General features: G+C 48.6%; 1 protein-coding gene across 3 annotated transcripts in view; it reads left to right on the forward strand.

Moving 5' to 3' along the window:
• Positions 1-7225: 7225 nt before the first annotated feature.
• Positions 7226-27776, forward strand: part of CCNB3 (cyclin B3) — a 106944-nt gene continuing 86393 nt past the window's right edge. The window contains exons 1-3 of one of the 3 annotated variants that reach the window (XM_063936890.1): positions 7226-7284; positions 17861-17963; positions 25033-25086. In XM_063936890.1, coding sequence (XP_063792960.1) covers positions 17871-17963; positions 25033-25086 — 147 coding nt within the window. In that variant the 5' untranslated portion in view covers positions 7226-7284; positions 17861-17870. The remainder of the gene's footprint in view (positions 7285-17860; positions 17964-25032; positions 25087-27776) is intronic. The other 2 variants (XM_063936889.1, XM_063936891.1) reach the window with 2 other exon arrangements.

Raw genomic sequence — 27776 nt, forward strand, 5'->3', positions numbered from 1 at the left:
GGCGCTACCGCGGCGCTTTCCCTGTCTCCCCGGCTGCTGTGCTGTCACAATAGACAGGCAGCGGCAGCCAGGAGCCTCCCCCTACTCCCCCCTGCAAAGTGACTGTGTACGCGATCGCGACCGCGGAGGTGCGCGCATGGCCTGTGCGCGACCTCGGGGGGGGGGGGGGGGGGGGGGGCGTGAGGCCCCTGAACAGCAGTGAGTGCAGGTGAGCGGGAAGGGGTGAGGGACATTTTGTATGTGAGTGTGTGTGTGTTAATTGTGTGTGTGTCGGACAGTGTGCGTGTGTGTTGTGTGTGGGACAGTGCGTGTGTGTTAATTGTGTGTGTGTGGGACAGTGTGAGTGTGTTAATTGTGTGTGTGGGACAGTTTGAGTGTGTGTAAATTGTGTGTGTGTGTGTGTGTGTGTGTGTGTGTGTGGGACAGTGTGCGTGTGTTAATTGTGTGTGTGTGGGACAGTGTGTTGTGTGTTAATTGTGTGTGTGTGTGACAGTGTGAGTGTGTTAATTGTGTGTGTGGGACAGTGCGTGTTTGTTAATTGTGTGTGTGTGTGACAGTGTGAGTGTGTTAATTGTGTGTGTGGGACAGTTTTTGAGTGCGTGTTAATTGTGGTGTGTGTGGGACAGTGTGCGTGTGTGTTAATTGTGTATGTGTGGGACAGTGTGAGTGTGTTAATTGTGTGTGTGTGGGACAGTGTGAGTGTGTTAATTGTGTGTGTGTAGGACAGTTTGAGTGTGTGTTAATTGTGTGTGTGTGGGACAGTGTGCGTGTGTGTTAATTGTGTGTGTGTGGGACAGTGTGCGTGTGTATTAATTGTGTGTGTGTGGGACAGTGTGCGTGTGTGTTAATTGTGTGTGTGTGGGACAGTGTGCGTGTGTTAAGTGTGTGTGTGTGTATGTGTGTGTGTGTGTGTGTGTGGGACAGTGTGAGTGTGTTAATTGTGTGTGTGTGGACAGTGCGTGTTTGTTAATTGTGTGTGTGGGACAGTGTGCGTGTGTGTTATTTGTGTGTGTGGGACAGTGTGCGTGTGTGTTATTTGTGTGTGTGGGACAGTGTGCGTGCGTGTGTGTTAATTGTGTGTGGGACAGTGTGCGTGTGTTAATTGTGTGTGTGTGTTAATTGTCCCGGCGGTTATTGGCGTCTGTAGTGTGCGCCCCGTCCTCCTCCGCTGCCGCTGACAGGAGCGGCGGTGTGCGGCTCTCCCCCTCCTCCGCCGGCTCCGTCCTCCCGTCGTGGCCCTGCAGTGTGTGCCAGTCTCCCCAGCAGCTGCAGCAGGTTAGTCTCTCCCCCCCCCCCCGCCCCCCCCTCTCTCTCTCTCTCTCTCCTGTGGATTGCAGTTTGTAAGTATCATTTTAATTTTTACAGGTACCCCTATTGAATTCTACTGGACAAGTGGACGTGACGGCGTGGGGTGTAGGTAAGTAATCTGTCTCTTATTTTTACAGGTACCCCTATTGGATTCTACTGGACAAAGTGGACGTGACCGGCGTGGGATGTAGGTAAGTAATCTGTCTCTCATTTTTACAGGTACCCCTATTGGATTCTACTGACAAGTGGACGTGACCGGCGTGGGATGTAGGTAAGTAATCTGTCTCTCATTTTTACAGATTCCCCTACTGGATTCTACTGGACAAGTGGACGTGACCAGCGTGGGATGTAGGTAAGTAATCTATCTCTCATTTTTACAGGTACCCCTATTGAATTCTACTGACAAGTGGACGTGACCAGCGTGGATGTAGGTAAGTAATCTGTCTCTCATTTTTACAGGTACCCCTATTGGATTCTACTGGACAATGTGACGTGATCGGCGTGGGATGTAGGTAAGTAATCTCTCTCTCATTTTCACAGGTACCCCTATTGGATTCTACTGGACAAGTGGACGTGGACCGGCGTGGGATGTAGGTAAGTAATCTGTCTCTCATTTTTACAGATTCCCCTACTGGATTCTACTGGACAAGTGGACGTGACCAGCGTGGGATGTAGGTAAGTAATCTGTCTCTCATTTTTACAGGTACCCCTATTGGATTCTGCTGGACAAGTGGACGTGACCGGCGTGGGGATGTAGGTAAGTAATCTGTCTCTCATTTTTACAGGTACCCCTATTGGATTCTACTGGACAAGTGGACGTGACCGGCGTGGGATGTAGGTAAGTAATCTGTCTCTCATTTTTACAGATTCCCCTACTGGATTCTACTGGACAAGTGGACGTGACCAGCGTGGGATGTAGGTAAGTAATCTGTCTCTCATTTTTACAGATTCCCCTACTGGATTCTACTGGACAAGTGGACGTGACCAGTGTGGGATGTAGGTAAGTAATCTGTCTCCTCATTTTTACAGGTACCCCTATTGAATTCTACTGGACAAGTGACGTGACCAGCGTGGGATGTAGGTAAGTAATCTGTCTCTCATTTTTACAGGTACCCCTATTGGATTCTACTGGACAAGTGGACGTGATCGGCGTGGGATGTAGGTAAGTAATTTCTCTCTCATTTTCACAGGTACCCCTATTGGATTCTACTGGACAAGTGGACGTGACCGGCGTGGGATGTAGGTAAGTAATCTGTCTCTCATTTTTAAAGATTCCCCCTACTGGATTCTACTGGACAAAGTGGACGTGACCAGCGTGGATGTAGGTAAGTAATCTGTCTCTCATTTTTACAGATTCCCCTACTGGATTCTACTGGACAAGTGGACGTGACCAGCGGTGGGATGTAGGTAAGTAATCTGTCTCTCATTTTTACAGGTACCCCTATTGAATTCTACTGGACAAGTGACGTGACCAGCGTGGGATGTAGGTAAGTAATCTGTCTCTCATTTTTACAGGTACCCATATTGGATTCTACTGGACAAGTGGACGTGATCGGCGTGGGATGTAGGTAAGTAATCTCTCTCTCATTTTCACAGGTACCCCTATTGGATTCTACTGGACAAAGTGGACGTGACCGGCGTGGGATGTAGGTAAGTAATCTGTCTCTCATTTTTACAGATTCCCCTACTGGATTCTACTGGACAAGTGGACGTGACCAGCGTGGGATGTAGGTAAGTAATCTGTCTCTCATTTTTACAGGTACCCCTATTGAATTCTACTGGACAAGTGGACGTGACCAGCGTGGGATTTAGGTAAGTAATCTGTCTCTCATTTTTACAGGTACCCCTATTGGATTCTACTGACAAGTGGACGTGATCGGCGTGGGATGTAGGTAAGTAATCTGTCTCTCATTTTTTACAGGTACCCTATTGGATTCTACTGGACAAGTGGACGTGACCGGCGTGGGATGTAGGTAAGTAATCTGTCTCTCATTTTTACAGATTCCCCCTACTGGATTCTACTGGACAAGTGGACGTGACCAGCGTGGGATGTAGGTAAGTAATCTGTCTCTCATTTTTACAGCTACCCCTATTGGATTCAACTGGACAAGTGGATGTGACCGGCGTGGGATATAGGTAAGTATGTGTGAGTGTGTCAGTGTGCTTTAATAAATTTTTACTGTCACGGTGAGTGAGTTGTGTTTTTATTTGGGTATTTTTTCTGTTGTAGAAATACAGGTACCGGCGGGCCCGTTATTTCCCTGCATGTTGTACTTGAGGTTCTCCAAGTACCAGCAAGCGGGGGAGGCTTTCTGGGCCTTGTAGTTCCACAACAAAAAACAATATTCTTTTTTTACTTACATGGCTATCAGCCTCCCATCCACAGCCCACGGATGGGGGGGACAGCCTCGGGCTTCACCCCTGGCCCTTGGGTGCCTGGAGGGGGGGTGACCCCTTGATTTAAGGGGTCCCCACTCCTCCAGGGAACCCCGGCCAGTGGTGACTAGTTGGGGGGGTAATGCCACGGCCGCAGGGACCTACATAAATGTGTCCCCCCGGCTGTGGCATTATGTCCCTGGCTAGTGGAGCCCGGTGCTGGTTTTAAAAAAACGGGGGGGACCCCTACATCTTTTGTCCCCCGTATTTTTGGAACCAGGACCGGACTAAGAGCCCGATGCTGGTTGTCTAAATACGGGGAACCCCTGTCCATTTTTTTCCCAGTATTTTAAACAACCAGGACCGGCTCAAAGAGCCCGAGGCTGGTTATACTTAGGAGGGGGACCTCACGCAGTTTTTTTTTACATTTTTAACCCATTCAGACCTTCTCCATTAAGTTAATGGAAACCCTGGACACAAAATTGCATTCATGTCCTCCTCCCACTCCCTTCCCAGTCCCAAACACTGATTATTATTTTTTTCTATAAAAATGTACAATATATCACAAGTATGATGAGCAGGCATGCAGCGGGCATTGGCGACTTTGGACTGAGTTGCAAATTAGTGGCGGAGGGCTGGGTCAGTTGATGGTGGGGCGAGTTTGTAAGCCATTGGTGGTAGGCAGCGGGCATCGGCTCAGAGGCAGTGGCGGGCATTGGCTCGGTGGCGGTAGGGGTCATCGGCAGGATTCGGCGGACATTATGGCTGTAGTGCCTCACCGCACGCCACTGACCTCACCGCACGCCACTGGTGTGTGGGACAGTGTGCGTGTGTGTTAATTGTGTGTGTGGGGACAGTGTGAGTGTGTGTTAATTGTGTGTAACAGTGTCAGTGTGTGTAAATTTTTGCAGTCCAGTGTGTGTGTGGGGGAGAGGAAAGTATGAGAATGTGTGTGTGTAGTCTGAGTGGGTGTGTGTAGGATTTGGGGGTGGCCAGTCTGTGTGTGTGTAATCAGTGTGTGTGGGATGTACTAATGGCCATTTACCGAAGAGAGATATGTATTAAACCACGGGCACTGAGATGCCCTTCTCACTCACCATCCAGCTGGGTGGGCGAGCCGGGCCGGGGTGGAAAGCCAGCAGCAGGGGCAGCATGCCGGATATCAGCAGCCGAGGGTGGGGGCTGTAATGGACATGCGCAGCCCAAAGCCGGAGATCAGCAGCATGCTGACCGGCAATAAGCAGCTTCTGCTTCCGCGTTCAACATGCTGCTGATCTCCGGCTTTGGGCTACGCAGGGTTCGGGGGATGGGTGTCCTCTGCCGGTGTACTGCAGCTCCGGGAGTGCGGGCTCCGGAGGCTTTCAGCACTGTTGAATATCCAGCTGCCTCAAGTATGTACAGCCCGCACCCTCTGCTGCTGATATCCGGCATGCTGCTGCTGGCTGTCCCCCCGCCCGGCTCGGCCACACAGCTGTATGGTGAGAAGGGCATCTCAGTTCCTGAGGTTTAACACATATGCCTCAGAAAATGGCCTCTTGCGGTAAACGATATTAATGCTTACCGTGACAGTAACAGCGGGGAGGAAGGCGCACATCGGGATCCTGCAGCATGAAACAAGAACCCCTTCGGAGCGCAGCAGACCACACTGAAAAGGGTGCATACCCGGTGCGGTGCTCTGCATCCCGGGTGGTGCCCGAAGATGTGGAGTGTCGGAGGTGCAGAAGCGCTGCAGCTTGGGGTGAGAAACCGCTGCAGCCCTTCCGCTGCTAAACTCTGCAATTAGTCTATTAAGGGGGTGGGCCTCCCCTCATCATAGTGCCCACAGGCCATGTTAATTCTGGGTGTAGGATCCCCTAACTCTATAATGGGAATTTTGGCTCATATCATGTGCTGTAACGTGAATTTTGGCTAATACCGTGTGCTATAATGTGAATTTCGGCTCATACTATGTGGGGTAATGTTGAATTTGGCTCATTCCGTGTGCTTGTAATGTGAATTTCGGCTCATACCGTGTGCTGTAATGTGAATTTCGGCTCATACCATGTGGGGAAATGTGAATTTTGGCTCATACCATGTGGAGTAATGTGAATTTTGGCTCATACCGTGTGCTATAATGTGAATTTCGGCTCATAACATGTGCTATAATGTGAATTTTGGCTCATACCATGTGGGGTAATGTGAATTTCGGCTCATACTGTGTGCTATAATGTGAATTCGGCTCATGCCGTGTGGGGCAATGTGAATTTCGGCTCATACTGTGTGCTATAATGTGAATTTCGGCTCATACCGTGTGCTATAATGCGAAAGGGGCACCAGTACTAGATAGTATAAGGGGTCCTACTACACTGAAGGACACGCCCCTTTTGAGTGACCGCGCGCCGAAGGCGCGCGCATAATTGCTATCTGCACTCTTTCATTCACCCTTCAAAAATTCAACTTCGACCACTGCACCTACATACACATACATACACACCCTGACATCTTTATATGCAGTGACACCGGTGGCGTCTGCACATACTTTCCTTTGTATTTTTTTTTAATTATCATTTTATTAATTTATTATTTTTATTAAGAGAAAATTATTATTATTTTTTGTTTTGTTTTTTGGGGGGGGGGGGGGGGGGGGGGGGCGCCATTATTGATCTTGCCCTGGGCTCCAAAAACCCTAGTTACGCCTCTGCATGTGGGGCGGACTAGCCCTGTGCTGGCATCCCCCGCATGTCAGAGAAACTGATCATAGATGTGCTAATTTTAGCACAGCTAGATCAGCTCTCAATCACCCCCCATGTATGTGTTGCTTACACATTTTTATTACTATGCATGTGCTGCTAATATTATATTACTAGTTATGTTGTACACAGGTAATATAATGTTAGCAGCACATGCATAGTAATATAATGTGTTAGCAATACATACATATACTATGTTACTAGCCTATATACATAGTCATATAATGTGTACGAAGTACATACATATTTATATATGGGTAAGCAGCCTATACATAGGCTTACCCATACTGTCTCTTTAAACTTGGACACTGATTTGATACACAGGGCAGCTCTGTAGCTAGCAGGCATTTCACCTGGTAAACATAGTACTATAATGTAGCAGCAACAAAAGTCTCTGTCGTCACATATGGAGAGCCTCAGCAGCAAGGGGTTAATTTAAACCTAGAGGCATTTAAAAAACTCAGACCACGCCCATAACGCTTCGCTCGTCCAATCATCGTATTCTGTCGCGGTACCGTCACGTGCTATTGTTTCCCCGGAAACGCTGTCTACGGCGTCCTCTGATTGGTTATCACTTTCGAATTTCTTAAACGGAAATGTCAGCCGTGAAATCCGTGACATGATTGGCAGATGGAGCACCAATGAGAGCGTGTAGTGGGCGTCGCCTGCGGGTTTCAAACTTGTGTGTGTGGATCCTGAGCTGCCGGGAGCTGGTCGGTCGGGTGTGTGAGAGCGAGTGATCATCACGTCTGGACGGGGAAGGGAAGTGTCCGCGGAGGCTGAGCCAGTGTCCGTGTGATTGGTGAGCGGGTCCGAGGACGGAAGACCGAGACAGTTCCCCGATCTCCAGCACATTCCCTACAGGAGGTAGGTGCGGTAACGGCGTGTGTGTTTCCTCCGTGTTCTACTATGCTGTGGTCCCATTGTCTCCTATAGGGAACTTAGAATGGATAGTTGGGAGCGCTGATTGTCCCCATGATGAGGCAGCCTCGCTTGTCCCGGTTTTTCCCTGTATCAGTGTATCCCTTTCCGTCCTCCCCAGGCGTCCCTCATTCCAATCACATGCAAGTGTCCGTCTAGGTCAGTGTAGTAATGAGTATAGTGGTAGGTAGCGTCTAGATTCTATAGGGGTATAATAAGTGTAGTGGTGTATGCACTGTGTGGGTGCTGCAGGTGTGCAGCTCACCTGTATGGCTTGCCATGGTGCATGCATGTACACAGGGAGTATTCCCCTGCAGCAATACCATAGTGTAAATGCATTGTATAACATGTAACATATATGCCATCGGTCCTAAACCTGTGGCCCTCCAGCTGCTGTGGAACTACACATCACAGCATGTCCTGCCTCAGTTTTAGCCGACTTAATAGCAAAACTGTGGCAGGGCATGCTGGGATGTGTAGTTCCACAGCAGCTGAGGGCCTATGCAGAGCAGTGTGCTGTGTGAGGCAGAGGTCAGCTACTTGCACTGCAGGGGTGGTCTGTGTTACAGGGGAGACCATACCTTCTGCAGGTGATCACAGATAATTATATTGTATGTTGATTGTATAAGATAACACCACACATTACTTTATATGAAGGAAAACCAGTTAAAGCTTTGATTTAACACTGCATTATTGTTGGAAGGAAGCTAAAACTGTGGTTATATATAGCCTGGCCAGCATGGGTTAGGGGCATGAAATCAGGTGGTAAGGTGGGCACTGACGACGCCACTTTCTATCCTTTTGCATAAGTAGTCGTCATGTTTCCACGGGTTAAATCACGTTGGGTCACGTATCTGGCAATGTGAATCGACAGAAGGTGGTGATTTGCTTATAGCCCATTTTGTATTTGGCTTGCACCAACAAGACTTTCAGCATGAAATCAGGGCAGAGCTGTCTTAACAGCAGTGTAGGCCCCTGGGCACAGCAATGCACTGGGGCCCCTACCCACCCATCATTGGTAGGGGTGGGGGGTGGCTATCAGCGGCAGTTTTGATGTCCCGTGGGGGGTAGGGAATGTTCTATCTTTTGCTCAGCATTTAGGACCTGGAGAAATAATTTCTGCTAATTACACCTTTACTGCACAGATGGGGCGGGAAGGAGAACACTAACCTGTAGAAGGGGGACATTGGGCTGAATGAAGGGGCCCCGGTACATGACTTCCAGGGTGTTTATGCACAGGGGAGGGGTGGATAGTGGAGTGGGCTTAATATTCATCATTTCAGGGGTCAGGACAGCTTGCATTACTGCAGATATCTCCAGTTCCTGGAAATAGATTTCTTAGCTTTAATGGGATAAAAAAAAAAACTAGGAGTCCCACCTTTCAGGAGGTTCTGGGGACTTGGGGATCAGAGTTCAGGAGCCAGAGCAATCCACCAACAAATATATAAAACTGCATATTAGGTGTGTGGAGCTGGAGCAGGGACCATCTGCTTGAGGCTGATATCTCTGGTTCTGGGCTTCGTAGAGACAAGCTGCCAGTGTCCACTGAAAGAGGAGAGTCCCAGCTTTTGGAGTATACCCTCAGAAAAACGCTAAGTGAGACAGAACTTGATATTCTGGCTGGGAAGCACAATTAACAGGCTTGGATGGGGACCACTGCTTTGAAGTCGGATATCTCCAGTTCCCCTGGGCCGATTTTCAAAATCTGGTGCCCCTGGAAAGAGGGGACCCCTCAGCTATCAGCCTAGGGCCCTTTTTCTCCTGGGGCCCTTGGCAAGAGCCCATTGAGCCCATATGAAAAGACGGCCCTGAATCGTGGAAGGGGGCACATGTGCCATTTTGATTAAAAAGCTATAGTTTTGCAAGGGTTAAATAGTGTTGGGCTACAAATCTGACCATGATACTCAAGACGTTGGGCCTTTACATAGGTTTCACCTTCTATTTTGTCTGACAATAAGGTTATGGGGCACAAAATCAGGTGGCATAGTGGGCACGGGTATGGAACTCGGGGTCGACATTAGAAATAGGTCGACATGAGTTTCATGTTTTGTTTGGTGACGGTTCTTCGTAAAGTGACCAGGAACCTCGATTAACTTCAGTGTCCCCCTCGCATAGCGAGCGGCTTCAGTCGCATGCTTTGGTGAAGGTGCCTCGCTCCGCTACTGCTGCGCTCGGCACATTACTGTTCCCAATTGTAGTCCACGTGGATCGTAAAGTATACAAAAGTTAAAAAGAAAGAAAGTGTGAAAAACGCTTGTTGATCTATGGTCGTGTTGACCCAGAGTCCGTATACCGTGGCACAGGTGCAAACTGTAAGCAATTGCCGCCACTTTTTATCAATGTTTTTAATGGGATCTGGTCTCTAGGTCGACCACGATTGGTCGACAGGGTGTCTAGGTTGACAGGTCAAAAGGGTTGACATGAGTTTTTCACATTTTTTTTTTCTTTTTTTGATCCTTTTCATACTTAACGATCCACGTGGACTACGATTGGAACGGTAACCCGAAGCATGGCGAGGGGACATGTGACACTAATTGGGGTTCCCGGTCACTCTACAAAGAAAATGACACCAAAAAAATATAATAAAACCCATGTTGACCTGTCGACCTAGTTTACTGTCGACCAATAGTGGTCGACCTAGACATTGTCGGCCTAGTTACTGTCGACCTTCAATACACACCCGTTTTTAACTTAGTAAAACAAGTGGACAAATTATCAAAGTGCCTGCTGCTATTATTTACACATTAAAAAAACAATAATAATGCTGACAAAATAATGATACCTTCATATGCAAGTCCCGGACTGCTTTAATTTATGCAGTGGAGTGCAGTTCCATCTTCATATTAGCGATGTTGTACAGTAATTCCTCCAATTTATCAAGCTACGAAAAACAAGAATTGTGAGAGAATGACGGCAGGACGTGACGCCATCTTCAGATGCTTTAGCTTGCTCCTACCTATAGGAAGGGAGATGATCCAGAGTGCATGAAGAAATGCTTTTTAATACCTCTGTCCTCCGGCTGCCACAGTGAGCATATATTATCACCGAATGCACGTGCACGGTTACACTGCATGGACAGAACCCAGCAGTGCCAACTTGTAGAAATGTTATGTATTGACGGAGCAGCTGTTTTGGCAAAGGAGCAATGATAAGTTGCTTCAGTAGATTAGGGTTTGTTGCTACAAATTACTTTGAGTTAGATTAGGTAATGCTTGGGCCTTTGTGGTTACTGGCCAATGGGACCATGCAATCTGTCTTAAGTAGGGTACAGTACACGCTAGGCCGATGGCTCTGACGATCGGTAATTGAGTACACACTTACCGATCATCGGTCGACATTTTGTGCCTGTAGTCACAACTATGCAGGCATTTACAGGCCACCGGTTGTACTCAATGTAACCGGTGGCCTCTGCAACAAGTGTATGGGTGGTTTGCAAACTGCTCGTACACCCAGCATGATGCTACGATATATCAGCCATCAGCTGTGCTACAGGGCCGGTACAATATGTCTGTGAACATAGTCCTTGATCGGGGGTACACACCCTCAATGATATATCGGCCAGTGTGTACCCCGCTTCAGCATCAGCCTCTAAACTGCAGTCCTGCATGACATTTCACATACTTAGTTCTGGGTCTATCAAATGGAGTAATATGTTTTCTCTATCGTCCTAAGTGGATGCTGGGGTTCCTGAAAGGACCATGGGGAATAGCGGCTCCGCAGGAGACAGGGCACAAAAAAGTAAAGCTTTACTAGGTCAGGTGGTGTGCACTGGCTCCTCCCCCTATGACCCTCCTCCAGACTCCAGTTAGATTTTGTGCCCGAACGAGAAGGGTGCAATCTAGGTGGCTCTCCTAAAGAGCTGCTTAGAGAAAGTTTAGTTTAGGTTTTTTTCTTTACAGTGAGTCCTGCTGGCAACAGGATCACTGCAACGTGGGACTTAGGGGGAAAGTAGTAAACTCACCTGCATGCAGAGTGGATTTGCTGCTTGGCTACTGGACACCATTAGCTCCAGAGGGATCGAACACAGGCCCAGCCGTGGAGTCCGGTCCCGGAGCCGCGCCGCCGACCCCCTTGCAGATGCTGAAGCGTGAAGAGGTCCGGAAACCGGCGGCTGAAGACTCCTCAGTCTTCATAAGGTAGCGCACAGCACTGCAGCTGTGCGCCATTTTCCTCTCAGCACACTTCACTGGGCAGTCACTGAGGGTGCAGAGCGCTGGGGGGGGGCGCTCTGAGAGGCAAATATAAACCTTATACAAGGCTAAAAATACCTCACATATAGCCCATAGGGGCTATATGGAGATATTTAACCCCTGCCTGACTGGAAAAATAGCGGGAGAAGAACCCGCCGAAAAAGGGGCGGGGCCTATCTCCTCAGCACACGGCGCCATTTTCTGTCACAGCTCCGCTGGTCAGAACGGCTCCCAGGTCTCTCCCCTGCAACAGAAACAGGGTAAAACAGAGAGGGGGGGCACATTAATGGCTATATATATATATATATTAAAGCAGCTATAAGGGAGCACTTAATATAAGGATATCCCTTGTATATATAGCGCTTTGTGGTGTGTGCTGGCAGACTCTCCCTCTGTCTCCCCAAAAGGGCTAGTGGGTCCTGTCTTCATTAGAGCATTCCCTGTGAGTTTGCGGTGTGTGTCGGTACGTGGTGTCGACATGTATGAGGACGATATTGGTGTGGAGGCGGAGCAATTGCCAAATATGCAGATGTCACCCCCCAGGGGGTCGACACCAGAATGGATGCCTTTATTTGTGGAATTACGTGATGGTTTATCTTCCCTTAAACAGTCAGTTGAGGACATGAGGCGGCCGGACAATCAATTAATGCCTGTCCAGGCGCCTCAAACACCGTCAGGGGCTGTAAAACGCCCTTTGCCTCAGTCGGTCGACACAGACCCAGACACGGGCACTGATTCCAGTGACGACGGTAGAAATTCAAACGTATTTTCCAGTAGGGCCACACGTTATATGATTTTGGCAATGAAGGAGACGTTACATTTAGCTGATACTACAGATACCGTAAAACAGGGTATTATGTATGGTGTGAAAAAACTACAAACAGTTTTTCCTGAATCAGAAGAATTAAATGACGTGTGTGATGAAGCGTGGGTTGCTCCTGATAAAAAGTTGATAATTTCAAAAAAGTTATTGGCATTATACCCTTTCCCGCCAGAGGTTAGGGCGCGCTGGGAAACACCCCCTAAGGTGGACAAGGCGCTCACACGCTTATCCAAACAAGTGGCGTTACCCTCTCCTGAGACGGCCGCACTTAAGGATCCATCAGATAGAAAGATGGAAGTTATTCAAAAGAATATATACACACATGCAGGTGTTATACTACGACCAGCTATAGCAACTGCCTGGATGTGCAGTGCTGGAGTAGTTTGGTCAGAATCCCTGATTGAAAATATTGATACCCTAGATAGGGACAATGTTTTACTGTCGTTAGAACAAATAAAGGATGCATTTATCTATATGCGTGATGCACAGAGGGATATTTGCACACTGGCATCTCGGGTGAGTGCTATGTCCATTTCAGCCAGAAGAGCCTTATGGACACGACAGTGGACAGGCGATGCGGATTCAAAACGTCACATGGAGGTTTTGCCGTATAAAGGGGAGGAGTTATTTGGAGTTGGTCTATCAGACTTGGTGGCCACGGCTACTGCCGGGAAATCCACTTTTTTACCTCAAGTCACTCCCCAACAGAGAAAGGCACCGACCTTTCAACCGCAGCCTTTTCGCTCCTACAAAAATAAGAGAGCAAAGGGCTTGTCGTACCTGCCACGAGGCAGAGGAAGAGGGAAGAGACACCAACAGGCAGTTCCTTCCCAGGAACAGAAGCCCTCCCCGGCTCCTGCAAAAACCTCAGCATGACGCTGGGGCCTCTCAAGCGGACTCGGGGACAGTGGGGGGCCGTCTCAAAAATTACAGCGCGCAGTGGGCTCACTCGCAGGTAGACCCCTGGATCCTGCAGATAATATCTCAGGGGTACAGGTTGGAATTAGAGACGGATCCTCCTCATCGTTTCCTGAAGTCTGCCTTACCAACCGTCTCTTCCGAAAGGGAGAGGGTGTTGGAAGCCATTCACAAGCTGTACGCTCAGCAGGTGATAGTCAAAGTACCCCTATTACAACAAGGAAAGGGGTATTATTCCACTCTATTTGTGGTACCGAAGCCGGATGGCTCGGTAAGGCCTATTCTAAATCTGAAGTCCTTGAACCTCTACATAAAAAAGTTCAAGTTCAAGATGGAGTCACTCAGAGCAGTGATAGCGAACCTGGAAGAAGGGGACTTTATGGTATCCTTGGACATCAAGGATGCGTATCTACACGTTCCGATTTACCCCGCACACCAGGGGTACCTCAGGTTCATTGTTCAAAACTGTCACTATCAGTTTCAGACGCTGCCGTTCGGATTGTCCACGGCGCCTCGGGTCTTTACCAAGGTAATGGCCGAGATGATGATTCTTCTTCGAAGAAAAGGCGTATTAGTTATCCCATACTTGGACGATCTCCTAATAAGGGCAAGGTCCAGAGAACAGCTGGAGACAGCTTTAGCACTATCTCAAGAGGTGCTAAGACAACACGGGTGGATTCTGAATATTCCAAAATCCCATTTAATCCCGACAACTCGTCTGCTGTTCCTAGGAATGATTCTGGACACGGTTCAGAAAAAGGTTTTCCTTCCAGAGGAAAAAGCCAAGGAGTTATCCGATCTGGTCAGGAACCTCCTAAAACCAGGAAAAGTGTCAGTACATCAATGCACAAGAGTCCTGGGAAAAATGGTGGCTTCTTACGAAGCAATTCCATTCGGCAGATTCCATGCAAGAATATTCCAAAGGGATCTGTTGGACAAATGGTCAGGGTCGCATCTGCAGATGCACCTGCGAATAACCCTGTCACCAAAGACAAGGGTGTCACTTCTGTGGTGGTTGCAGAAGGCTCACCTATTAGAAGGCCGCAGATTCGGCATTCAGGATTGGATCCTGGTGACCACGGACGCCAGCCTGAGAGGCTGGGGAGCAGTCACACAAGGAAGAAACTTCCAGGGAGTATGGACGAGTCTGGAAAAGTCTCTTCACATAAACATTCTGGAACTAAGAGCAATCTACAATGCTCTAAGCCAGGCGGAACTTCTCCTGCAAGGAAAGCCGGTGTTGATTCAGTCGGACAACATCACGGCGGTCGCCCATGTAAACAGGCAGGGCGGCACAAGAAGCAGGAGTGCAATGGCAGAAGCTGCCAAGATTCTTCGCTGGGCGGAGAATCACGTGATAGCACTGTCAGCAGTGTTCATCCCGGGCGTGGACAACTGGGAAGCAGACTTCCTCAGCAGACACGATCTTCATCCGGGAGAGTGGGGTCTACATCCAGAAGTCTTCAACATGTTAATAGACCGTTGGGAAAGACCAATTGTAGACATGATGGCGTCTCGCCTCAACAAGAAACTGGACAAATATTGCGCCAGGTCAAGAGATCCACAGGCAATAGCTGTGGACGCACTGGTAACTCCTTGGGTGTACCAGTCAGTGTATGTGTTTCCTCCTCTGCCGCTCATACCAAAGGTATTGAAGATCATACGGCAAAGAAGAGTAAGAACAATACTAGTGGTTCCGGATTGGCCGAGAAGGACTTGGTATCCGGAACTTCAAGAGATGCTCACGGACGAACCGTGGCCTCTACCTCTGAGAAGGGACCTGCTACAGCAGGGTCCCTGTCTTTTTCAAGACTTACCGCGGCTGCGTTTGACGGCATGGCGGTTGAACGCCAGATCCTAAAAGGGAAAGGCATTCCAGAAGAAGTCATTCCTACCTTGATTAAGGCACGGAAGGAAGTCACCGTGAAACATTATCACCGCATTTGGCGAAAATATGTAGCGTGGTGCGAGGATCGGAGGGTTCCGACGGAGGAATTCCAACTGGGTCGTTTCCTACATTTCCTGCAATCAGGATTATCTATGGGTCTCAAATTGGGATCCATTAAGGTTCAAATTTCGGCCCTGTCAATATTCTTCCAAAAAGAATTGGCCTCTGTCCCTGAGGTCCAGACTTTTGTCAAGGGAGTACTGCATATACAGCCTCCTGTGGTGCCTCCGGTGGCACCGTGGGATCTAAATGTAGTTTTAGATTTCCTCAAATCCCATTGGTTTGAACCATTGAAAAAGGTGGATTTGAAATATCTCACATTGAAAGTGACTATGTTACTAGCCCTGGCCTCTGCCAGGAGAGTATCTGAATTGGCGGCTTTATCTTATAAAAGTCCTTATCTAATCTTCCATTCGGATAGGGCAGAACTGCGGACTCGTCCGCATTTTCTCCCTAAAGTGGTATCAGCATTTCATCTGAACCAACCTATTGTGGTGCCTGCGGCCACTAGCGACTTGGAGGACTCCAAGTTGTTGGACGTTGTCAGAGCCTTAAAAATATACATTGCAAGGACGGCTGGAGTCAGAAAATCTGACTCGCTGTTTATATTGTATGCACCCAACAAGTTGGGCGCACCTGCTTCTAAGCAGTCGATTGCTCGTTGGATTTGTAACACAATTCAACTTGCACATTCTGTGGCAGGCCTGCCACAGCCTAAAACTGTAAAAGCCCACTCCACAAGGAAGGTGGGCTCATCTTGGGCGGCTGCCCGAGGGGTCTCGGCATTACAACTCTGCCGAGCAGCTACGTGGTCGGGGGAGAACACGTTTGTAAAATTTTACAAATTTGATACCCTGGCAAAGGAGGACCTGGAGTTCTCTCATTCGGTGCTGCAGAGTCATCCGCACTCTCCCGCCCGTTTGGGAGCTTTGGTATAATCCCCATGGTCCTTTCAGGAACCCCAGCATCCACTTAGGACGATAGAGAAAATAAGAATTTACTTACCGATAATTCTATTTCTCGGAGTCCGTAGTGGATGCTGGGCGCCCATCCCAAGTGCGGATTATCTGCAATACTTGTACATAGTTATTGTTAACTAATTCGGGTTATTGTTAAGGAGCCATCTTTAAGAGGCCCTTTCTGTTGTCATACTGTTAACTGGGTTTAGATCACAAGTTGTACGGTGTGATTGGTGTGGCTGGTATGAGTCTTACCCGGGATTCAAAATGCCTCCCTTATTGTGTATGCTCGTCCGGGCACAGTACCTAACTGGAGTCTGGAGGAGGGTCATAGGGGGAGGAGCCAGTGCACACCACCTGACCTAGTAAAGCTTTACTTTTTTGTGCCCTGTCTCCTGCGGAGCCGCTATTCCCCATGGTCCTTTCAGGAACCCCAGCATCCACTACGGACTCCGAGAAATAGAATTATCGGTAAGTAAATTCTTATTTTCTGCATGGTTATGTTTGTACATTGACATTGTCCCACTGATGGCAACCGGAGAACATGCGCGTGCTGGACAATGGAACTGCACTGTTAACAAAATCCTGCCCCTTATACCCCTTTCACATCGCACAAATAACCCGGTATCGACACTGTATATTGCTGTGTCGAAACGGGTTAGTGTGCGATGTGAAAGCGCCTTTGCCGAATTAGCGGGTCGCCTGACCCGGTAATTCAACCCGGTTAAAAAGAAGGGTTATACCCGGGTTGAATACCGGGTCAGGTGCAGTGTGAATGGGAGCCGTTCCGATGCGACACGGCTCCCATTCACAGCATAGGGAGAGGCGGCGCAGGAGATGAGCTAATCTCCCAGCGCCGCCTCCACCCCTGCTGCGCCCACTGCTGCTATGGCAACCGACCCGGTGTATTGCCGGATCAGAGAGCAAATGCTGGATCCCACCCGGTAAGGACACGTTTCTCTTACCGGGTAGGATCCGGCATTTGCGATCTGAAAGCAGCATTACTGTGAACACGAGTTACTAGACTGAGCAACAGGCGGACCAAGGACTGCCTTAGGGGGCTTCACTGGCGACCCCTAGCCCCCACACTCTGACCCCCCCCCCAAAAAAAAAAAAAAAGATCACTCTACCTCACCTCTCCTGCTCATGGCTTAATCACACTGCTTCAATATATGGGTCACCTATTTGTTACCTAAAAAGCACTTGGGTTTGCTCTGGATCATGTAACTGTACATTGAAAGATTTATGTTTACAAGCAGAAAAGTTATTCACAAATCTATAGATGGCATTAATGGTAATGACCTCTTGCTCATAAAGAGGCCCTATCCTGTGTCCCTGCCAGGTTGAAGCGCCATGCGTTGAGCTAGGCTAAATAAAAGTGGGCAGTATGTAAATGTCCATCTCCTGATTATCATTTTTTTTTAAACTAAAAACGTAAGAAGACGGCATCTAAGGAAGAAGTTTCTTAATTTAATTTTCTTATGAAGCTTCATCACACATATGCCCTAACCCATGTAGGGGCCAGCTAAATACATCCACGGGTTTAGCCTCCCTTTTGTACTTATTTCCCACAATGCGCAACACTTCTGCTTTATATAGGATGATGCTTGATGATGGCATGCTATATGTGCTGCAATCATGTTTAGAATAGGCCAGTAAAGGTAGTTAATGTATGTTATTCCTCCTAGGTCACTGAAAATGATGCCCACTCATCGCAACTCGCGACCGGGGTTATCCAAACTTCCTCGTCCGGGAAAGCCAGTTGCTGTGGAGAATGTTTTGTCTGAGAAGGTATTGCCTACATTGTACTAACCATTTACTTTCATGACATATTAACATAGTTAGACTTCTGGGTAGTCATTTGCTTGATTCCATATAACAAGCAGTAAAAAGTATCGCTATTGACAGTTTGCGGATGTTATGAGATGACATTCACTATATCCAGCAGTCAGTATCTATAAAGCTAGTGAGGCCTAGCTGGATCCCTGCCAAGGGAAACCACTATGCGCTTGTGCTGATGTCAGCTGCACTTTCACCATAAGGCCACTGGTGAATGTAAGTGAACATTTGTGGATGATCTGAGTTTTTTTTCAAGGTACTAAGAGGACCCCCAGAAAGTTAACGTGCTGGCATCACATTATGTAATGCTGTGATACAGTGATTCGTAATAATAGTTGGCACTGGACATTGCTAATAAACCCCTGTGTTATAGGGTTTTATGTTCACAAGGTCTGTTTCTGGATGATGAGCACTGCCTGGTACTCGTATCCTTACTTGCTGTTGTATGGGAGTGATGTCAGGGTTTGGGGCAGATATATTAAGCCTAGAGAAGGCATAAAGAAGTGATAAGTGCAAGGTGGTAACGCACCAGCCAGTCAGCTCATAACTGTCAATTTACGTATTGGAGCCGATTGGCTGGTGCGTTATCACCTTGCACTTATCACTACTTTATCACTTTTCTCTGACGTCCTAGTGGATGCTGGAAACTACGTAAGGACCATAGGAATAGACGGGCTCCGCAGGAGACTGGGCACTCTAAAAGAAAGATTAGGTACTATCTGGTGTGCACTGGCTCCTCCCTCTATGCCTCTCCTCCAGACCTCAGTTAGATTCTGTGCCCGGCCAGAGCTGGGTGCTCCTAGTGGGCTCTCCTGAGCTTGCTAGAAAGAAAGTATTTGTTAGGTTTTTTATTTTCAGTGAGATCTGCTGGCAACACACTCACTACTACGTGGGATTGAGGGGAGAGAAGCAAACCTACCTGCGTGCAGCTAGCTTGTGCTCCTTAGGCTACTGGACACCATTAGCTCCAGATGGTTCGAACATAGGGCCTGACCTCGATCGTCCGTTCCCGGAGCCGCGCCGCCGTCCCCCTTGCAGAGCCAGAAGACAGAAGAGAAGGAGATGAAATCGGCGGCAGAAGACTCCGGTCTTCATTAAGGTAGCGCACAGCACTGCAGCTGTGCGCCATTGCTCCCACTGCACACCACACACTCCGGTCACTGTAGGGTGCAGGGCGCTGGGGGGGGGGGGGGGGCGCCCTGGGCAGCAATAAGAATACCTTTTGGCACTAAATACACATAATACAGTCTGGAAAACTGTATATGTGTAAAAAACCCCACCATTAAGCTATACAAAACGCGGGAGAAGCCCGCCGCTGAGGGGGCGGGGCCTTCTTCCTCAGCACACCAGCGCCATTTTCTCTGACATCCTAGTGGGTGCTGGGGACTCCGTAAGGACCATGGGGAATAGCGGCTCCGCAGGAGACTGGGCACATCTAAAGAAAGCTTTAGGATCACCTGGTGTGCACTGGCTCCTCCCCCTATGACCCTCCTCCAAGCCTCAGTTAGATTTCTGTGCCCGACGAGAAGGGTGCACACTAGGGGCTCTCCTGAGCTCTTTGTGAAAGTTTTAGTTTAGGTTTATATTTTCAGTGAGACCTGCTGGCAACAGGCTCACTGCATCGAGGGACTAAGGGGAGAAGAAGCGAACTCACCTGCGTGCAGAGTGGATTGGGCTTCTTAGGCTACTGGACATTAGCTCCAGAGGGACGATCACAGGTTCAGCCTGGATGGGTCACCGGAGCCGCGCCGCCGTCCCCCTTACAGAGCCAGAAGAGCGAAGAGGTCCGGAAAAATCGGCGGCAGAAGACGATCCTGTCTTCAGATAAGGTAGCGCACAGCACCGCAGCTGTGCGCCATTGCTCTCAGCACACTTCACACTCCGGTCACTGAGGGTGCAGGGCGCTGGGGGGGGCAGCGCCCTGAGACGCAATAAATCGATAAAAAACCTTATATGGCTAAAATAAATGCATCACATATAACTCCTGGGCTATATGGATGCATTTAACCCCTGCCAAAACATACAGAAAAAGGATGATAGGCTCCGCCCCTTTCTCAGCGTCCTTATCTCCTCAGCACACTGGCGCCATTTTCCCTCACAGCTCAGTTGGAGGGAAGCTCCCTGGCTCTCCCCTGCAGTCACTACACTACAGAAAGGGGTTAAAAAAGAGAGGGGGGCACAAATTAGGCGCAGTATATAACAATACAGCAGCTATAAAGGGAAAAACACTTATATAAGGTTATCCCTGTGTGTGTGTGTGTGTGTGTGTGTGTGTGTATATATATATATATATATATATATATATATATATATATATATATATATATATATATATATATATATATATATATATATATATATATATATATATATATATATGAGAGAGAGAGAGAGCTAGCTAGCGCTCTGGTGTGTGCTGGCAAACTCTCCCTCTGTCTCCCCAAAGGGCTAGTGGGGTCCTGTCCTCTATCAGAGCATGTGCTGTGTGTCGGTACGTTGGTGTCGACATGTATGAGGAGAAAAATGATGAGGAGACGGAGTAGAGTGTCTGAAATAGTGTTGTCACCCCCTAGGGGGTCGACACCATGAGTGGATGTACTGTTGAAATTGCGTGACAGTGTCAGCTTTGTATAAAAGACAGTGGTTGACATGAGACAGCCGGCTACTCAGCTTGTGCATGTCCAGACGTCTCATACAGGGGCCCTAAAGCGCCCGTTACCTCAGATACAGACGCCGACAAGGGTACTGACTCCTGTGTCGACGGTGAAGAGACAACCGTGATTTCCAATAGGGCCACACATTGCATGATTGAGGCAATGGAAAAAGTTTACACTTTTCTGATAATATGAATACCACCAAAAAAAGGGGTATTATGTTTGGTGAGGAAAAACTTCCTGTAGTTTTCCTGAATCTGAGAAATAAAATGAGGTGTGTGATGATGCGTGGGTTTCCCCCCGATAACAATTGATAATTTCTAAAAAGTTATTGGCAGTATACCTTTTCCCGCCAGAGGTTAGGGTGCGTTGGGAAACACCCCCTAGGGTGGATAAAGCGCTCACACGCTTGTAAAAACAAGGGCTCTACCCTCTCCTGAGATGGCCGCCCTTAAGGATCCTGCTGATAGAAAGCAGGAGCGTATCCTAAAATGTATTTACACACATACTGGTGTTATACTGCGACCAGCAATCGCCTCATTCTGGATGTGCAGTGCTGGGTTGGCGTGGTCGGATTCCCTGACTGGAAATATGATATCCTAGATCAGGACAGTATATTATTGCCTATAGAGCAATTAAAAGATGCATTTCTATATATGCATGATGCACAGCGGAATATTTGCCGACTGGCATCAAGTATAAGCAATTATTCCAGTAAAGTGGTCAGGTGATGCGGATTCCAAACGGCATTTGGAAGTATTGCCTTAAAAGAGGGGATGTACCCCAGGTCGCCTCTCAAAATAAGACGCCGTATTATCAGGCGCAGTCCTGGTTGGCAAGTGGACAAAAGGGTTCCTCTTTTCTGCTCGTGACAGAGGGAGAGGAAAATGGCTGCAGAGATCAGCCAGTTCCAAGGAACAGAAACCCTTTTCCGCCTCTGCCAAGCCCTCAGTATGACGCTAGGGCTTTACAAGTTCAGGCACGGTGGGGTCCCGTTCTCAATGAATTTCAGTGCGCAGTGGGCTCACTCGCAAGTAGACCCCTGGATCCTTCAGATAATATTTCAGGGGTACAAATTGGAATTCGAGACGTATTCCCCTCGCCGTTTCCAAAAGTCTGTTTTACCGACGTCTCCCGCTGACAGGGAGGCAGTTTTGGAAGCCATTCACAAGCTGTATTCCCAGCAGGTGATAATCAAGGTACCCCTCCTGCAACAGGGAACGGGGTATTATTCCACACTATTGTGGTACCGAAGCCAGACGGCTCGGTGAGACCGATTTTAAAATCTAAAATCTTTGAACACTTGCATACAGAGGTTCAAATTCAAAATTGAGTCACTCAGAGCAGTGATTGCAAACCTGGAAGAAGGGGACTACATGATGTCTCGGGACATCAAGGATGCTTACCTTCATGTCAAAATTTACCCTTCTCACCAAGGGTATTTCAGGTTATGGTACAGAACTGTATCAGTTCGGACGCTGCCGTAGGGATGGTCCACGGCACCCCGGGTCTTTACTGAAGTAATGACCGAAATGATGATATTCCTTCGAAGGAAGGGAATTTTAGTTATCCTTTACTTGGACGATTCCCTGATAAGGGTAAGATCCAGGGAACAGTTGGAGATCGGTGTAGCACTATATCAGGTAGTGTTGCGGCAGCACGATTGGATTTTCAATATTCCAAAATCGCAGCTGATTCCGACGACTTGTCTTCTGTTCCTAGGGATGATTCTGGACATAGTCCAGAAAGAAGGTGCTTCTCCCGGAGGAGAAAGCCAGGGAGTTATCCGAGCTAGTCAGGAACCTCCTAAAACCGAACCAAGTCTCAGTGCATCAATGCACAAGGGTTCTGGGTAAAAATGGTGGCTTCCTACGAAGCAATCCCATTCGGCAGATTCCACGCACAGTGGAACCTTCTGGACAAATGGTCCGGGTCGCATCTTCAGATGCTTCAGCGGATAACCCTGTCACCAGGGACAAGGGTATCCCTCCTGTGGTGGTTGCAGAGTGCTCATCTTCTAGAGGGCCGCAGATTCGGCATTCGGGACTGGGTCCTGGTGGCCACGGATGCCAGCCTGCGAGGCTGGGGAGCAGTCACACAGGGAAGGAATTTCCAGGGCTTATGGTCAAGCCTGGAGACATCTCTTCATATAAACATTCTGGAACTAAGGGCCATTTACAATGCCCTAAGTCAAGCGAAACCCCTGCTTCAGGGTCAGGCGGTATTGATCCAATCGGACAACATCACGTCAGTCGCCCACGAAAACAGACAGGGCGGCACGAGAAGCAGGAGGGCAATGGCAGAAGCTGCAAGGATTTTAGCTGGGCAGAAAATCATGTGATAACACTGTCAGCAGTGTTCATTCCGGGAGTGGACAACTGGGAAGCAGACTTCCTCAGCAGACACGACCTTCACCCGGGAGAGTGGGGACTTCACCCAGAAGTCTTCCACCTGATTGTAAACCGTTGGGAAAAACAAAAGGTGGACATAATGGCGTCCCGTCTAAACAAAAAACTAGACAGATGTTGCGCCAGGTCAAGGGACCCTCAGGCAATAAAGGTGGACGCTCTGGTAACACCGTGGGTGTACCAGTCAGTGTATGTGTTCCCTCCTCTGCCCCTCATACCAAAAGTACTGAGAATCATAAGAAGGAGAGGAGTAAGAACTATACTCGTGGTTCCGGATTGGCCAAGAAGGACTTGGTATCCGGAACTTCAAGAGATGCTCACGGACGAACCGTGGCCTCTACCTCTAAGAAAGGACCTGCTCCAGCAAGGGCCTTGTCTGTTCCAAGACTTACCGCGGCTGCGTTTGACGGCATGGCGGTTGAATGCCGGATCCTGAAGATCCCTACCCTGGTCAAGGCCAGGAAAGACGTAACCGCATAACATTATCACCGCATTTGGCGAAAATATGTTGCGTGGGGTGAGGCCAAGAAGGCCCCTACAGAGGAATTTCAACTGGGTCGTTTCCTCCATTTCCTGCAAACAGGACTGTCTATGGGCCTAAAATTAGGGTCCATTAAGGTTCAAATTTCGGCCCTGTCGATTTTCTTCCAAAAAGAACTGGCTTCAGTGCCTGAAGTTCAGACATTTGTAAAAGGGGTGCTGCATATACGGTCTCCTTTTGTGCCTCCAGTGGCACCTTGGGGATCTCAATGTTGTGTTGAGTTTCCTAAAGTCACATTGGTTTGAACCACTCACCACTGTATACTTAAAATATCTCACATGGAAGTGACGAGTTAGCCCTGGTTTCAGCCAGGCGTGTGTCAGAATTGGCGGCTTTATCATATAAAAGCCCTTACTTAATATTTCATTCTGAAAGGGCAGAATTGAGGACTCGTCCTCAAATTTTCTACCTAAGGTGGTTTCTGCATTTCACATGAACCAACCTATTGTGGTGCCTGCGGCTACTAAGGACTTGGAGGATTCCAAGTTGCTTGACGTGGTCAGGACCCTGAAAATACATGTTCCAGGACGGCTGGAGTCAGAAAATCTGACTCGCTGTTTATCCTGTATGCACCCAACAAACTGGGTGCTCCTGCTTCTAAGCAGACGATTGCTCGTTGGATTTGTAGTACAATTCAGCTTGCACATTCTGTGGCAGGCCTGCCACAGCCAAAAATCTTAAAATGCCCACTCCACAAGGTAGGTGGGCTCATCTTGGGCGGCTGCCCGAGGGGTCTCGGCTTTACAACTTTGCCGAGCAGTTACTTGGTCAGGAGCAAATACGTTTGTAAAATTCTACAAATTTGATACCCTGGCTAAAGAGGACCTGGAGTTCTCTCATTCGGTGCTGCAGAGTCATCCGCACTCTCCCGCCCGTTTGGGAGCTTTGGTATAATCCCCATGGTCCTTACGGAGTCCCCAGCATCCACTAGGACGTCAGAGAAAATAAGAATTTACTTACCGATAATTCTATTTCTCGTAGTCCGTAGTGGATGCTGGGCGCCCATCCCAAGTGCGGATTGTCTGCAATACTGGTACATAATTATTGTTACCAAAAAATTCGGGTTATTGTTGTAGTGAGCCATCTTTTCTAGAGGCTCCTCTATTATCATGCTGTTAACTGGGTTCAGATCACAAGTTGTACAGTGTGATTGGTGTGGCTGGTATGAGTCTTACCCGGGATTCAAAATCCTTCCTTATTGTGTACGCTCGTCCGGGCACAGTATCCTAACTGAGGCTTGGAGGAGGGTCATAGGGGGAGGAGCCAGTGCACACCAGGTGATCCTAAAGCTTTCTTTAGATGTGCCCAGTCTCCTGCGGAGCCGCTATTCCCCATGGTCCTTACGGAGTCCCCAGCATCCTCTACGGACTACGAGAAATAGAATTATCGGTAAGTAAATTCTTATTTTCTCTTCACAGTTCCGCTGGAAGGACGCTCCCCAGGCTTCCCCTGCAGTATCCTGTACAAGAAAGGTAAAAAAGAGAGGGGGGGGGGGGGGGCACATTAATTTAGGCGCAAATAGGATAATAAGCAGCTATTGGGGAAAAATCACTCATTATAGTGTAAATCCCTGTGTTATATAGTGCTGTGGTGTGTGCTGGCATACTCTATCTCTGTCTCCCCAAAGGACTTTGTGGGGTCCTGTCCTCAGTCAGAGCATTCCCTGTGTGTGTGCGGTGTGTCGGTACGGCTGTGTCGACATGTTTGATGAGGAGGGTTACGTGGAGGCGGAGCAGGGGCAGATAAGTGTGGTGTCGCCCCCGACGGGGCAGACACCGGATTGGATGGATATGTGGAAGGTCTTAACAGACAGTGTCAACTCCTTACATAAAAGGTTCAATGATGCAGCAGCCTTGGGACAGCCGGGATCTCAGCCCGCGCCTGCCCAGGCGTCTCAGAGGCCATCAGGGGCTCATAAACGCCCGCTAGCTCAGATGGTAGACACAGATGTCGACACGGAGTCTGACTCCAGTGTAGATGAGGATGAGACAAATGTACAGTCTGCAAAGGCCATCCGATGCATGATTACTGCAATGAAAAATGTATTACACCTTTCTCTGACGTCCTAGTGGATGCTGGGGACTCCGTAAGGACCATGGGGAATAGACGGCTCCGCAGGAGACTGGGCACATCTAAGAAAGATTTATGACTATCTGGTGTGCACTGGCTCCTCCCCCTATGACCCTCCTCCAAGCCTCAGTTAGATTTCTGTGCCCGGCTGAGCTGGATGCACACTAGGGGCTCTCCTGAGCTCCTAGAAGAAAGTATAGTTTAGGTTTTTTATTTTCAGTGAGACCTGCTGGCAACAGGCTCACTGCAACGAGGGACTAAGGGGAGAAGAAGTGAACCTACCTAAGTGGTGGTAGCTTGGGCTTCTTAGGCTACTGGGCACCATTAGCTCCAGAGGGATCGAACACAGGACCCGACCTCGTCGTCCGTTCCCGGAGCCGCGCCGCCGTCCCCCTTACAGAGCCAGAAACAAGAAGGTGGTCCGGAAAATCGGCGGCTGAAGACTTCTGTCTTCTCCAAGGTAGCGCACAGCACTGCAGCTGTGCGCCATTGCTCCTCATGCACACCACACACTGCGGTCACTGATGGGTGCAGGGCGCTGGGGGGGGGGCGCCTTGAGCAGCAATAATAACACCTTGGCTGGCAAAACTAACACCATATATAGCTCCAGAGGCTATATAGGTGTATATTAACCCCTGCCAGAAACGATAAAATAGCGGGAGAAAGCCCGCCGAAAAAGGGGCGGAGCCAACTCCCTCAGCACACTGGCGCCATTATTCCCTCACAGCTTTGCTGGAAGGAAGCTCCCTGGCTCTCCCCTGCAGTCCTGCACTACACAAGGGGTAAAAAAGAGAGGGGGGGCACAATTTAGGCGCAGTATATATATATATTATAGGCAGCTATAGGGGAAAACACTCTGTATAGTGATATCCCTGTGTTATATAGCGCCCTGGTGTGTGCTGGCATACTCTCCCTCTGTCTCCCCAAAGGGCTTTGTGGGGTCCTGTCCTCTGTAAGAGCATTCCCTGTGTGTCTGCTGTGTGTCGGTACTGCTGTGTCGACATGTATGATGAGGATAATGATGTGGAGGCGGAGCAAATGCCTGTGAATGTGATGTCACCCCCTGCGGGGTCGACACCAGTGTGTAAGGACTTATGGAAGGAATTACGTGACAGTGTCAGCTCCTTACATAAAAGGTTTGACGACCTAGGACAGCCGGCTACTCAGCTTGTGCCTGTCCAAGCGTCTCAAATGTCATCAGGGGCTATAAAACGCCCGCTACCTCAGATGACAGATACAGATGTCGACACGGATACCGACTCCAGTGTCGACGATGATGAGACGAATGTACCCTCCAATAGATCCACCCGTTATATGATTGAGGCTATGAAAAATGTTTTACACATTTCTGATGATACCCCAGGTACCACAAAAAAGGGTATTATGTTTGGTGAGAAAAAACTACCAGTAGTTTTTCCTGCATCTGACAAATTAAATGAGGTGTGTGAGGAAGTGTGGACTTCCCCAGATAAGAAATTGATCATTTCTAAACGATTAATGGCTGCGTACCCTTTCCCGCCAGAGGATAGGTCACGCTGGGAAACACCCCCTAGGGTAGATAAAGCATTGACACGCTTAATCAAAGAAGGTGGCACTACCGTCTCCGGATACGGCCGCCCTAAAAGAACCTGCTGATAGAAAGCTGGAAAGTACCCCAAAAGCTATATACACACACACTGGCATTATATTGAGACCCGCTATTGCATCAGCTTGGATGTGCAGTGCTGCTGCTGCGTGGTCAGACTCCCTGTCGGAAAACATTGATACCATGGATAGGGACAATATTTTGCTAACGATTGACCATATAAAAGACGCGGTCTTATACATGCGTGATGCACAGAGGGATATTTGCCGGCTGGCATCAAAAGTAAGCGCTATGTCCATTGCCGCCAGACGGGGGTTATGGACTAGGCAATGGTCAGGTGATGCCGACTCCAAGCGGCACATGGAAGTTTTACCCTATAAAGGGGCGGAACTTTTTGGGGAAGGTCTTTCAGACCTCGTTTCCACAGCTACTGCTGGGAAATCGACTTTTCTCTGACGTCCTAGTGGATGCTGGGAACTCCGTAAGGACCATGGGGAATAGCGGCTC

The sequence above is a fragment of the Pseudophryne corroboree genome, chromosome 8, assembly GCF_028390025.1.
Source record: "Pseudophryne corroboree isolate aPseCor3 chromosome 8, aPseCor3.hap2, whole genome shotgun sequence".
NCBI classification, from domain to species: Eukaryota; Metazoa; Chordata; class Amphibia; order Anura; family Myobatrachidae; genus Pseudophryne; species Pseudophryne corroboree.